Genomic DNA, 14,843 nt, shown 5'->3' with positions numbered 1-14,843 from the left:
GAGCAAGCACAGTGCGCTGTTTCCATCTCATTCACTGCGTTAGAAGTTCTCTGCATTAGAAGCCACACTCCATCTACAAGGTGAGAGACTGCCGATTTAGAACTGTGTCTAATGTTGCCCTAAATAAACTCAGGGCTCTGCTGTTTTAGTAAGAGACTAGGAATGGACACTGGACCAGGATCTGGCATTTCTGTCAGATGTGGTTGTAAAAAGTCACTGTTCTTTCTCTAGTCAAGTTCTCCTGTGTTGTTAGGTTCTGAGTAATCTGACATATATAATTTAGTAGACAATTATACAAGTCTATAGACAAATACAATTTTGCTGTATTTAATACATATTTAGATAAACTATAAGAAATTGTCCTTCAAATATTTTCAGATATGTATAGATATAGATAGGATAGACAGACAGATAGGCAGATAAGACAGATACAAATGGCAGCAACACAGATAAGCAATTATCTGTGCTTGACTGGAGAAGGCAATGGCGCCCCACTCCAGTACTGTGGATGGAGGAGCCTGGTGGGCTGCACTCCATGGGGTCCCTAAGAGTCAGACACGACTGAGCAACTTCACTTTCACTTTCCACTTTCATGCATTGGAGAAGGAAATGGCAGCCCACTCCAGTGTTCTTGCCTGGAGAATCCCATGGACGGAGGAGCCTGGTGGGCTGCAGTCCATGGGGTCGTACAGAGTTGGACACAACTGAAGCGACTTAGCAGCAGCAGCAGTGCTTGACTGAAGATTCAGTAGAAACTAACATCCTTGACAGAGAAAAGCAGCGGACGCGTGTCTGGTATCTCTCCCCTTCTTATCTATTTGTAGCAGTTCTTTATCAACCCTGGATGTGGATGCTTTATTCAGTACCTCATTACCACAGCAAGCATTTGCTGACCTGCCCCTTCTTTGCCTGCTGTACAGCAATACTTGCTTTGACATGAATCAGGGTAATCATAATGTGTGTGTCTACTTTTGGTCTCTTTCCCCTAAAACACTGTTCATCTTTGTGCCAAAACCACACTGTATTTATGAATATAGCTTAATATTAGTCTCAGTATTCAGCAGTATTTATAAGTTCTGGTAGCATAAGGTTGCCATGGTTGCTCTGAGATGTCTGTATTTCCATGTAGATTTTAGAATCAGCTTACCAGTTTCCCTCACTCCCCTACCACTACCACCCTCCCACCCCGCCACCAGCAAAAAGCACTAATGTTTTGAGTTTTAGGATTGTGTTGATTCTATAGATTAATCTGGGGAGAACTGACATTTTTACGGGTCTTCCCGATAGCTTAGCTGGTAAAGAACCCACTACAATGCAGGAGACACAGGTGAGACAGATTCAACCCCTGAGTCGGGAAGTTCCCCTGTGGGAGGAAATGGCAACCCACTCCAGTATTCTTGCCTGGGAAATCCCATGGACAGAGGACCCTGGTGGGCTACTGTCTGGGTCGCCAAGAATCGGACAGAGACTGAGCAACTAAGCATGCACACACAGTGTGGTATTAGAAGGGGCTAAACCAAGGCAGAATCAACAGGAATGGAGTAAAGAACATGGAAACATATTTTAGGACATCTTTATAACACTGAATCTTCAAATCCATACACAAGATCCATTGCCCAATTCGTCCAGGTCTTCCTTGGTAGTAAGTAAAGTTTCACTTACTACTCTATTAAGCATTTAAGGATGAGAGTTAAGGTTTCTTTTAATTATTTGTTTGATTTAATTTTGTTTTTCAAAACCAAACATTTATCCATAGGCTTTGGATGTTGACATTTGGAATTGATTAACACAATAAACTCTGTTAGAATACTTAAATATGCTTCGAGAAGTTTACCTCTGATACCTCATCTCATTTGAAGACAAAATTTTTCAAATGCTGAAAGCAGAGACAGATTTGCCCATTATCATCAAAAAGTGAGAAAAAAAATGCTTCTGTTTGTACTGGATATTCTATTACCTTCAAGCTGGTCTAAAAAGACCTTATTTAATTACATGAGCCAGCATGGCCCTTAAAGGACAAGAGAATGGATGGTCTGTATGTTGAGTCTTGTCTCTCTCAGTCTGTTTTGTTATCCATCTACATTTATAAAAGCACAGATATATTCAGATAACATTCCTCCTTCCTTGTAACTTGAGAGTTTTTTCATGAAGTCAACAGCAACTATAAGACGATGCTACTGCTGCTAAGTTGCTTCAGTCGTGTCTGACTCTGTGCGACCCCAGAGATGGCAGCCCACCGGGCTCCCCCGTTCCTGGGATTCTCCAGGCAAGAACACTGGAGTGGGTTGCCATTGCCTTCTCCAATGCGTGAAAGTGAAGTCACTCAGTCGTGTCCGACTCCTAGCTACCTCATGGACTGTAGCCCACGAGGCTCCTCCATCCATGGGATTTTCCAGGCAAGAGTACTGGAGTGGGTTGCCATTACCTTCTCCGATGAGAAGAAGGCTTCCCTGGTGGCTCAGAGGGAAAAGCGTCTGCCTGCAGTGCAGGAGACCTGGGTTAGATCCCTGGGTCAGGACGATCCCCTGGAGAAGGAAATGGCAACCCAGTCCAGTACTCTTGCCTAGAAAATCCCATGGACAGAGAAGCCTGGTAGACTACAGTCCATGGGATCGAAAAGAGTCAGACACGACTGAACAACTTCACTTTCACTTTCTCCCATGAGATGATGAATTAAACTCAAAATCTTTTAGACTGTAAGAAGCTGCTAATCAGTTTCAAATGTACCAGCACCCAGAAGCAACCTCACTAGTCAAAGGCAGGGTTTCCAAATTGGGTTTTCACAGCAAACCGTGGGCTTTCCAAGTATAAAGCTAATACCTTGTAGCTGATGGCTACAAAGATAAAGGAACAGAATTTAAAGCCAGATATTTAGCAGCAGCAGCCACTTAATGAGAATACATTTTCAAGAGGAGCAAAATTAACTAGAAAAGTCAAGCGGTTGAGTGGAAGCCCCAGGAGGAAGTGGTGAGCTGACATTCATTCAGTCAGTTTACAAGATGAAAAAGTTTCACCTTAGAATTGCTGCCAATACTTCAAAAGACATAGCTGTCTTTTTCAGTCATTTATTTGTTTCACAGAGAATAGGTAAATACAGAACCCTATTTCTTTAAAAAAATACAATTATATACACATATACAGGAATAATTCTAAGAGTAATACATTTTCACAATTAAAATATGTATATTTTCCACAACTAATTGCTGACAGCTAACATATATAATGGATTTCACCACTGGAGTAAGAATTGGGTTATTTAAGCAGTCTTAAATGAGATAAAAAGTTCTTCAAAGTGAAAGAAACAGTGTGAAGCAACTTTTTAAAAAAGTTAAAGTCTGTTCCATTTTCTCTCAGGGGCCTCGTTTTTCAAACAGCAATTCGCTTTCAAAAACAAACTCAGAGCTTGTTTAATTCAAATTCCCGTTGTCTTCTATGTGCAGCGGTTTCCAAGTGGAAAAAGATGCCCTGAGCTCTCCTGGCTTTTACACAAAAGACTTCAGTGAGAAAAGAGCAGTTCAAAAACAACAGCAGAAAAGGAAAGTGCAGGCTGCGGAAATGTCCAGAAGCATCGTGGCTGCTCCTCATAAGGAGCCTGCTGACTGGCTTTCCGTGAGCGCTCGAGCCGCGTCCACACTTTGACCACTGACAGTCTGAGGTGGAGGGGTCCGATTTGCCGTGTTTTGACATATACACTGTATTTACTGCCTGTTAAAATCTGCTACGTGAGAACTGTCCCATCTGCCAGTGAGCCTGGCTATAAGGGCTCCTTTATACGTGGGGCTGCTCCCTGTTGCTCCACTCACACCAAAGGCACTTCCGTGTTTGAGAAGCTCGGCTGCACTTGGCAAGACCACCTGCCACTGAAACCACGCAGAACTTTCTTCCAGCAGAAAACAAACAGAGCATCGCCTCCCATCAGCCGCTCTCACTGTCACGTTTTACTGAGTCTGAATCCAGAACCACTGGACACATCGGTGAGGACCGCGGGCAAAGACAGGACACGGGTGAGGGAGTGTGGGGGGAAGTGGACCCCAGCCGCATGCACCACAGAGGACCCTCCGTCAGATCAGGTAACCGGTCCACAGAGATGCAATATCTGCAAGGTAGGAACATGCGAACTCTGGAGGTCCAGCAATGGGAGAAGCAAACAGAGGGACAGAGAACTGGCGAAGGAAGAAAGAAGACAGAAGATGGCGCTGGTGCAGGGCACAGCGGTGGGGCGTGAAGGTGGACGGACTGCGCGGCGGTTTCCGCATCCACTGCACAGACGCCCTCTCTCAGCCCCAGCTGGTCTTGTTCTACTGCAGCATCACTTGCTGGCTGGGCAGGGTTCGTCGTCGTCGTCGTCTTTTTTTAATTTCCTTCTAGTTGTTTGTTTGCTCCAGTTAACTTGGAAACAGTAACTAGGGGGTTAGCATCTGGATCTTCAAGATGGTTTGATTTTAAAGGGGCCAGTTTTTGCAGAGGAAAGAGGAAGATGGATTTCTAATTTAATGGTTCCTGAGATCACATTCTCTCCAAGTCTTTTTTTTTTTTTTTTTTTAACATTCTCTCTGACTTTTTTTGACATCAGTTCAGTTCAGTTGCTCAGTTGTGTCTGACTCTTTGCGACCCCATGGACTGCAGCACACCAGGCTTCCCTGTCCATCACCAACTCCTGGAACTGACTCAAGCTCATGTCCATTGAGTCAGTGATGCCATCCAAGCATCCCATCCTCTGTCGTCCCCTTCTCCTCCTGCCCTCAGTCCTTCCCAGCATCAGGGTCTTTTCCAATGAGTCAGTTCTTTGCATTAGGTGGCCAAAGTACTGGGAGTTTCAGCTGCAGCATCAGTCCCTCCAATTAATATTCAGGACTGGTTTCCTTTAGGATTGACTGCTTGGCTCTCCTTGCAGTCCAAGGCACTCTCAAGAGTCTTCTCCAACACCACAGTTCAAAAGCATCAATTCTTCGGTGCTCAGCTTTCTTTATAGTCCAACTATATATATATTTTTGACATATAGTTTCTAGTTTTTTTACCCTTGATAAATAACACACAATAAACAACCCTGAACACACATCATGCACACCTTGGAGTCTTGAAAAATAGAATCCTAGAGGTAGGACGGGAAAATGGTTCTTCCCATCCACACTGCTTGATCCTACTACTGCCTGAACCACAGTGTTTGTTAGAGTCTTCTTGCCTGGAGAACCCCACGGACACAGGAGCCTGGCTGCCTACAGTTCGCTGGGTTCCAAGAGTCAAACACAACTGAGTACACAGCACCAGGGAAGCCATCTGGTCCTGGGCTTTTCCTTGCAAAAGGATTTTTAATTGCTAATTAAATATCCTTATCTATCATAGGACAATTTGGACTTTCTATCTCTTCTGTAGACAGTTTCAGTAATTTGCATCTTCCTAGGAATTTGTCCACCTCACCTAAGTTTTTGTTGTTTGTTGGCACCAAGTTTTTAAAGTACCACCTTATAATTATTTCATTTTCTGTAAGATCCGTAGTGGCGTCCTTTCCTTCTGCGTCCCTATAAGATCAGTAGCAGCATCCTTGCCCTCTGCGTCCCTGTAAGATCAGTAGCGGCGTCCTTGCCTTCTGCGTCCCTATAAGATCAGTAGCAGCGTCCTTTCCTTCTGCGTCCCTGTAAGATCAGTAGCGGCGTCCCTTCCTTCTGCGTCCCTAGCTGCGGTCATTTGTTTCTCCTCGCCTTTTGTATTTTACCCTCAGCAGTCAAGCTAAATTTGTCAATTCTGTTCGATCTTTTCAAAGAACCAACTTTTGGCTTCATTGACTTTCTCTATTTTAATGTTTTCTACTTCTTTGCTTTCCATAAATAAATATATATACTGCATACATATGTAAATATCTGTGATTTCCTTTATTCTGCTTCCCTGAGCAGAAGCCTGCTTTCCCTGGTCTGGTTTCTTAAGACGAAAACTAGGTTACTGATTTGAGAATGTTCCTCTTGGAGATAGATGTTACAAGCTTTTCTCTGAGTACTCTGTTAGCTGCATTCTGTAAATTTTGATATGCCATATTTTCGTTTTAATTCAGTTCAAAGTAATTTCTAATTTTAAGTAATATCTCCTTTACTCCATGAGTTACTCATAAGTGTCTTATTTAATTTCCAAACACACGGTATTCTCCCAGATTTATTATTATTGTTTGTTTCTAATTTATTATCGGGGTCAAGGAACAAATTTTGTATGATTTTAAGATCTGAGTCCTTTTAAGATTTATTGAGAACTGTTTCATGCCAAGCATATGGTGTACCCCAGAGAATGTCCCGTGAGTGCCTGGAGTTACTGTGTGGAGGGCTTTAAATCACCACCAAGTCTGGATACGCTCCTGAGAGGCCCAGCACAGCCAAGGATGGAGACTTGACTGAAACTGGAACCCACCCACAGAAGAAGAGACTTCTGCTCTGGAACAAATCAGGTTGGTACTCTGCCGAAACAAACAAGCTGACGTCATCTGGGGCATCCTAACATCGAAGAGGCACGCAGCACACAGCAGGGGCCCTTGTTTGCAGCTTCTTCCCTCCAGCGGGACTTCTGAGATGTGTCGTCTGTTGCAGGTATCAGCAGCTCATTCCTTTTTATCCCCAAGTCATATTCCATTGTATACACTGCATCTTGACTGTCCTTTCAACTTCTGAGGAATATTCGGGTTGTTCAAGTTTTGGGCTTTTGTGAATAAAGTTGCTGACAACTTTTGTGTACAAGTCTTTGTCTGGATACGACTTCTGTTCTCCTGGTTACACACACAGGACGGGAATGGCTGACAGACGGCTGTGCACGTGGAGCGTTTTTGCACCCGCAGTGTGAAAGCGCCACGTCTGCCCACACCTTTACCTTCACCGGTGTTTGGCAGCCTCAGCGAGTCTTTACAATTCTAACCTTTTCCAAGAGCACGCAGTGGCATCTTCCTGGTTTTAGTTTGCACTTCCTTGACGAATGGTAACACTGAACATCTCTTTATGTGCTTATTAGTCTTCTCTGAGGTGTCCAGATATTCTGCCTATTTTTAACTGGGTTGTTTGTCTTCTTCTTATTGTGTTGTAACATTTCTTTTATATTTTAGATATGAGTTCTTGGAAATATTTGTGAATCCTTTATTTTCCCATTCTCTGGTTTGCCTTAACTTCCTCTTTTTTTTTCAATGGTGTTTTTCAAAAAACAAAAGTTTTTGGTGAATGCAGCAATTTTTTTGATTGAAATTTAATTTCTGGTTTTACTAATAAGCATTGTGGTAAAAATATGTCCTGCTGAGTTTCAGAAATTTATTGGTTTACTGAGTTCTGTAACTGCTCCATTGGAGTAAGAATTTAATATGTCGTATTTAAAGAGTGGGAAGTAGAAATATGGCAGTTTTATAAACTGCTATTGAGATCTCCTATTTGTTTAGGTTTTGCCCCCCTGAGCAGTCAAGAATGGAGAAAAATTTATTAAAGCACCCCATGACTATGTCAATTTTTTCCTGTATTCCTTATATCTTTTCATAAGGACTCTTGTCTTTCTCAAGCAAAAATATATTCCTTTGTCCAGTTTATTGACTTGTGTTGATGTTAATTTATATGACAGTATTACATTTTCTTTTATTCTGAATACAAGTGATAAAACATATTTTCTATATATAACTTTTGTGTAACTTTTAGTTGTGCCTTTTATAAATAGCATATACTCATTTAAGTCAGCTAATCAATACCTTTCTTACTAAAAAAATTTAACCTATCACTGTTTATTCCTACAGTTACATACTCTGTCTTATTTTGGACATTTTGTTCTGTTTCTACCTCTATTCCTTTGGCAATATCTCAAGTTTTGCTTTTATCTTCTCTAGATTTTTATGAGGATGTAGCATCTTGTTTGGAGAAGGCAATGGCACCCCACTCCAGTACTCTTGCCTGGAAAATCCCATGGACGGAGGAGCCTGATGGGCTGCAGTCCATGGGCTTGCTAGGAGTCGGACACGACTAAGCGACTTCACTTTCACTTTTCACTTTCATGCATTGGAGAAGGCAATGGCAACCCACTCCAGTGTTCTTGCCTGGAGAATCCCAGGGATGGGGGAGCCTGGTGGGCTTCCGTCTATGGGGTCGCACAGAGTTGGACACGACTGAAGTGACTTAGCGTAGCGTAGCATAGCACAGCATGTTGTTAACTTTGTTAATGCCTGTTTACCGCATCTAAAGAGCATTTCAGCCTACAGCCCTCACCTCGCGATGAACCTCTGAGTCTCATCTTCTAGGGCAGAGTGCTGGCCCCTGGGCTCCCCGCAACCCGATCCAGGCTTCGTGAACTTTACTAATGCGACCTGAGGATTCAGATTATCTGTTGTTATTGAATTTGCATTTTCTATTCTAGACACCTTCTGCGGCAAGATCAGCATTCTATCTCACGACTACAGGTGTGACGATCAGTTGATTTTGCTTTTATTTTGTTGGATTGCACTGTTCTCGGCTCAGCCTTTACTATGATGGTTTCCCTGCATGCTGGGTGTCTTCTGCTGCATCTCTGAATTGATATAATTTTTTTCCAGAAAAGAAACAATCAGTATACATTATGTGAACTCTTACTAATAAAATGTTTTTCTGTTGATTTTGGAAGTGAGAAGCTCCTTGGTTATGTATAAAATCGGGTCATAGCCTTTCTCCTTCAAAACTCCATTATTTCTCCGATTTCTTTTCCAGTTTCATTCTGCCTAGAAACTTATTGGATTTCCATTTTATTCTTGACGTTCAGTACTTTTGCAAATGGTATGTAGCTTTAATTGCATTAATTGTACTTGATGTATGTGCCTCTTTCATACAGGTCATGTGTTCTCATTAAAGGTACTACTACTCTGAGGTTGTTTCTCCCCCCCTGAATTCTACAGTAGACTGTTTTCAAAAGTGTGCTTTTATTCTGTGACTGCTGGATACAAACGCCTTTTTTTTGTTCTATAAAATGTTTCCACCAGTCCCATATTGTTTGCTGTTTTTCTCCTGACCCATTATTGGGCAGTTTGTTAATATTGCATCACCAACCCCCAAAAGTGTATTTATTGAGCCAAAGGTGCCTGCCGTAGTTTCAGCTTTTATGGGAAAGTTGTACTGTCAGCCTTGGCACTTTCAAAAGCCCCTTTTTTAGCCTTCTTCAGGGCATACTCAAAACTTCTTGCCAGGGGCCCCCTCCTTCAATATTGTCTGTATTCCTTTAAACGTTAAGCTGATCAAAGAGTTCCCTGTGAGCTCCACTGCACATCTGAGCAGATATGCCTCCTCCAGGCCTGGCCTCTGATCACAGCAGGGAGCTGGGAAGAGACGCACGTCCAGGAGTGGGCACCGAACGGCCCTCCTTCCAGCTGCAAACTCTACCAGGAGTCTGGCTTTCACCCAAGGCAGTGAGTGCGGGTCTCAAACCTTGCTCTCAGGACCCAGGTCCACACAATCCAAATCAAGGAAATAATAAGGAAGCACAGTTCCAGTTTTGTAAACCCCACAGGCTCTGCCCATGACCTTCCACAGGGAAGTTTCTACCACCTGTGAGTGCTCAGGCCTCCTGAGGAAGAAAACTGCAGCTGAAAATGAAATCACAAACAAGTATTGTAACACTCTTAATAATTAAGAAAGCCTGGAAATCAACTAAATGCTCTTGAATAGTGGAGCTGATAAATAAAATATGGTATATTCATATGATAAAACACATACGATGTTAAAAGCATTGCACTAAATCAACAGGCCACAGCTATACAAAATTCAGTGTAAAAGTGCAAACAAGACTGAGACATAAAATCTGTAGTCTTTAACTTTTCAAAAATGGAGGCACAGAAATTACACATATATGTATACATGTACACGCATGTGACACTTACAGACACTACGCGTGCATGTGAAAGTACAAACACACTGAAATGATACACACCGCACTAATTATAGTGTGAGCGCTCCTGAAAAGACCAGGAGAGAGACGGGAGAATAACATGATTAGACTGGAAATGCAAAGCAAAAGGAAACTACACCTGTAACATTTTATTTAAGTAACTGGCGTGGACAATTGTTGATTCTTCATGATGTGTATCTAGGCATCTCTTTCCTTTATTCTTCTATAAATTTTTAAATTTTTTCTCAGAACTATAAAACATACCACTTACATAAGAACCGGGGATAGCCACTGTCCTCCTGAAATGCCACTTAAAAATAATTTGCCATAACTGACCAATGCAACACCACCTATGGCACATGAACAGACACAGAGGAGGGTAACTTGAGGCCTCGCTCTGGAGACAATGGCCGGTCATGGGTTTCATCTGTACGCTGCCCCGTGTCCCAAAGCCTGGCACAGTCTGGCCACAGCTGCGTCCACGGACAGGACTTTGAATGGTTTCTGGCACTGCTTTCCAGAGGAATCGGGGCACTGAGGGGGAGGAGGGCCCTCAGCCCCTCTCACCAGGCTCTGCCCACTCCCCACCACCAGGAGCAGCTGAGCAGAGTCCCTCGCACGGCCCAGGAAGGCCACCCCGTGGGGAGGGCAGCCGGCTGGGCCCTCCTCCAGGGCTCTTGTCTTGGCCAAGAGGAGCTGCCCGTCCTTCCGGGGCTCTGCAGGTGGGGGGTGTCCACCCCGGCCCTCACCTGAAGCCCCGACCCCGACATGGTGGCCTAACCCTGGCAGAGCCTTCTGAGCTGGTAAACACGCTGCTTCCCACAGGAGACCTGCACGTCTCCGCCCCAGAGGCAGCCTCTCACCTGCTCCTTCATCTCCGCGTAGACCTTCTCCGAGTTCAGCTCCACCTGCCGCTTGAACTCCTCCAGCGCGGCGTCCGCCTGCTGCGCCTGCAGCCTCTGCCCCTCGCTCACCCGGGTCAGCTGCTCCTCCTTCTCCCTGGGAAGGCCACACGGGCCACAGAGTTAACGCACAACCAAAGAACCAGGTTTGATCAAAGAACAAGCTTTCATCCTCTCTCAAGTACAGACCAGACTTCTATCTGAAGTATCCAAATGCTATAAAACCTCTCTTCAAAAGACGACAGTAACACGACTTGTCTCAGGAAAGAAGGATATAAGCACATAATGTGTGTTCTGATAAGGACACACCGGCTTCCAACAACTTCCCTAGAACAAGACTGTTATCACCAGGGCCCTCCATCACCCGACGGACGGAGCAGTGAAGTGCGGTCCAGCCACACAGTGGGCCAGCACTCAGCCTCAGAAAGGCATGCAGCGTGGACGCCCCTGCACACGGACAAATCTCGAAAACACTGCCGCGTTACAGGAGCCAGACTCAAGGGCACACGCTTACGTACCACACGATTCTATCTATGAGGAACATCCGGAACAGACAAACCCATAGAGACAGGGAAAGCAGGTCAGTGGTCAGCACGGGCCGGGGGGCGGGGGTGGGCAGTGCTGCTCACGCACGGGCGCTGGGGGTGACAAGCGCACTGGACTTGGAGAGTGGCGATGCCGCGCGTCTTTGTGGATATGCTAGAATCTGCTAAACTGTGCACCTTGAAAGGGTGAGTCTTACAGTATGTGGGTAACGTCTCAACTGAAAAAGCACGAGGTACCACAGGACCGCCTCCAACACGCACACCCGGCAGACGCTGACCTGCAGGGTGACGGGCAGGGGGCGCCATGCCGGCCTGACAACCTCCTGCCCACAGTGGGCTCGCCTCAGAGAACCGTAACTACGTTTCTTTGTACCTTGAAATAAAATCAAATAGTCAGGAAGGTCCACCAACCGAAGAGGCATCTCTGCATGCTGACAGAAGATAAAGTAAGACTTCAGGGTATAAACATGTGAGTGTTAATACTGGCCGCTGCTGAGCTCTGACTGGGCGCCAGGCACTGTAAACGATTTGAACGCGTCTTCTCTCCTTTATGTCCAGCTTCTATAAGGCATTTCCATACCCCTACCTTTGCAGAACTGGAGACCGGGGCTGAGAGGCTGTCCCCGAGGCCCCACGGCACTGGTGGGCCAAGCGGGACTTGTGCCTGGCGCCCCCGTGGAGCCCATGCACTGCTGCTCTCTGGGGCTTTCCAGGTGTCCCTGATGCCACTTCCTGTGCTCAGAACGTGTCCCCAGAAGGAGGTAAGTGCCTCATAAAAGGACCCCTACTGGGTCCCACGGCCTGGAAGCAGGTGGCCACTGTGGCGGAGAGCTGTCACGAGTGCTGGATGGACTTTGCTGCGGCTCGTGGGCCCGGCTGACTGGGAGCGGTCACCCAGAGGCTCCATCCAGAGGACTGTGAGGTGGGTGCTGAGGCAGAGGCTGCAGCTGATGACGAGGGTCCCTCGGAGATCACGAGGTCAGGATGCACAGGAGCTACTCCTCTGCCATGCCCCCCTGGACTAGTTCATCCCATGCTCTCCACACTTGCGGACCATTCAGCAGACTACAAGTCTTCAAAGGGTCACATCTGCATGCTCAGTGTGTTTCATAATAGAAAGGAAAGTATAGTGGACAATATTTGAAAACTTTTGTTTGTTGTTGACTCGGTGATGCCATCCAACCATCTCATCCTCTGTTGTCCCCTTCTCCTCCCGCCTTCAATCTTTCCCAGCATCAGGGTCTTTTCTGATAAGTCAGCTCTTTGCATCAGGTGGCCAAAGTATTGGAGCTTCAGTATCAGTCCTTTCAAGGAATATTCAGGACTGATTTCCTTTAGGATGGACTGGATTGATCTCCTTGCAGTCCAAGGAACTCTCAAGAGTCTTGTCCAGCAGCACAGTTTGAAAGCAATTCTTTGCCACTCAGCCTCTATATGGTCCAACTCTCACATCCATATATGACTACTGGAAAAACCATAGTTTTGACTGTATGGACTTTGTTGGTAAAGTGATGCTTTGCTTTTTAATATGCTGTCTAGGTTTGTTAAGCCATTCTTCCAAGGAGCAAGTGTCTTTTAATTTTGTGGCTGCACTCACTATCCACATTGATTTTGAAGCCCAAGAAAATGAAACATGATGCTAGTCCCATATTTTCCCCATCTGTTTGCCATGAAGTGATGGGACCAGATGCAATGATCTTAGTTTTCTGAATGTTGAGCTTTAGGCCAGCTTTTTCACTCTCCTCTTTCACCTTCATCAAGAGACTCTTTAGTTCTTCTTCACTTTGAAAACTCAGAAAAATTTATAAACCATATAACTTAAAATTATGCACCTTTAATTAGCCAGGAGAAAATTTTAACACATTTTATAAAAATATATGATATATGGCTGAAATATCAACTTTTTCTGTAAATGCTGAAAGTTAGTTGTTCTACATTTTTTGTTCAATAATTCACTTGAGCTACTGTTACTATAAATAGTTTCAATTTAATAGGACAAATATTTTCTCTATTTTATCTCATTTTTAACTACCAAATTTAGTTCATTTACTTTATAATTGACTACAAAAATCAAGGTCCAAAGTTTTATTCATGATCAGTTATATACTGAGACCATAATAAAAATGCTATTTGTTAAACTATAACCTAGTGAAGTAAGGCACACTGCTTCTGACTGATCATTTCTAGCCTGACATCTGATGGATCTGAGGGCAGTACACCCTTCTGTGGACATTCCGCATAATCACACGAAGCCCATCCCTCGGCCAGATCCTGTGCATGATGATGAAGAAACACATGATGCTGTGCTGAAAACCAGATCAGAAGAAAGAAGTGAACACTCAGTGCCAGGACCCACGATAGAACGACTTGGTGAAATGTTCTTCAGTACTAAGCATCATCGGAATCCTCGTGGACAGAATCGTAGACGTTGTAAGAAACTGAACCCTCCAGAAGACAGATGACGCTGAGGTTTCCAGGAATCAAAGAGGAACGTCATCCTGCATCCCCTTTGCCACTTGAGAAAATGCAATCTGGCATATTCATGGGTATGTCATTTGTTGCTGTTGTTGTTTTGTCACTAAGTCATTTCTGACTCTTCTGTGAACCTGTGGACTGTAGCACACCAGGCTCCTCTGTCCATGGGATTTCCCAGGCCAAAATACTGGAGTGGGTTGCCATTTCCTCTCCAAGGGACGTCCCCAACCCAGGAATTGGACCTGTGCTTCCTGACCATCTCCTGCATTGGCAGGTGGATTCTCCACCACTGAGCCACCAGGGACGTCCAATGTGTTCAGTTCAGTTGCTCAGTCGTGTCTGACTGTTTGCGACCCCATCGACTGCAGTACTCCAGGCTTCTCTATCTTTCACCAATTCCCAGAGCTTGCTCAAACTCATGTCCATTGAGTTGGTGATGCCATCCAACCATCTCATCCTCTGTCATCCCCTTCTTCTCCTGCCTTCAATCTTTCCCAGCATCAGGATCTTTTCCAAGGAGTCAACTCTTCACATCAGGTGGCCAAAGTATTGCAGCTTTCAGATTCGGTCCTTCCAATGAATATTCAGGACTGATTTCCCTTAGGATTGACTACTTGGATCTCCTTGCAGTCCAAGGGACTCTCAAGAGTCTTCTCTAACACCACAGTTCAAAAGCATCAATTCTTCGGAGCTCAGCTTTCTTTATTAGTCCAACTCTCTCATCCATACATGACCACTGGAAAAAACCATAACCTTGACTAGACTGTTGTATAGTAACATTAATAATAATAAATGTCTTTTCACATATTAAAAAATATTTACAGATAGGAAATATTGTTTTATATTAAAATATTGCTTTCCATTTAATATTAAATAGAAGACACAAGGAAATGAGTGAAGCCTCTCAATTCATTTTTAGTCCCACCTCACCTACAAAGCTGTAGAAGGCAATGGCACCCCACTCCAGTACTCTTGCCTGGAAAATCCCATGGACGGAGGAGCCTGGTGGGCTGCAGTCCATGGGGTTGCGAAGAGTTGGACATGACTGAGGGACTTCACTTTCACT

General features: G+C 44.5%; 1 protein-coding gene across 11 annotated transcripts in view; it reads right to left on the bottom strand.

Moving 5' to 3' along the window:
- Positions 1-14,843, bottom strand: part of CEP112 (centrosomal protein 112) — a 356,316-nt gene that overhangs the window by 215,343 nt on the left and 126,130 nt on the right. For all 11 annotated transcript variants that reach the window (XR_011467850.1, XM_070388925.1, XM_070388932.1 and 8 more), the window contains one exon: positions 10,719-10,854. Coding sequence is in view for 10 of the 11 variants with exons in the window: in XM_070388925.1 (XP_070245026.1) it covers positions 10,719-10,854 (136 nt within the window). In the remaining variant the exon portion in view is untranslated. The remainder of the gene's footprint in view (positions 1-10,718; positions 10,855-14,843) is intronic.

This window comes from Bos mutus, chromosome 19, assembly GCF_027580195.1.
Source record: "Bos mutus isolate GX-2022 chromosome 19, NWIPB_WYAK_1.1, whole genome shotgun sequence".
Classification (NCBI taxonomy): domain Eukaryota; kingdom Metazoa; phylum Chordata; class Mammalia; order Artiodactyla; family Bovidae; genus Bos; species Bos mutus.
This window is presented reverse-complemented; position numbering and strand designations above follow the sequence as displayed.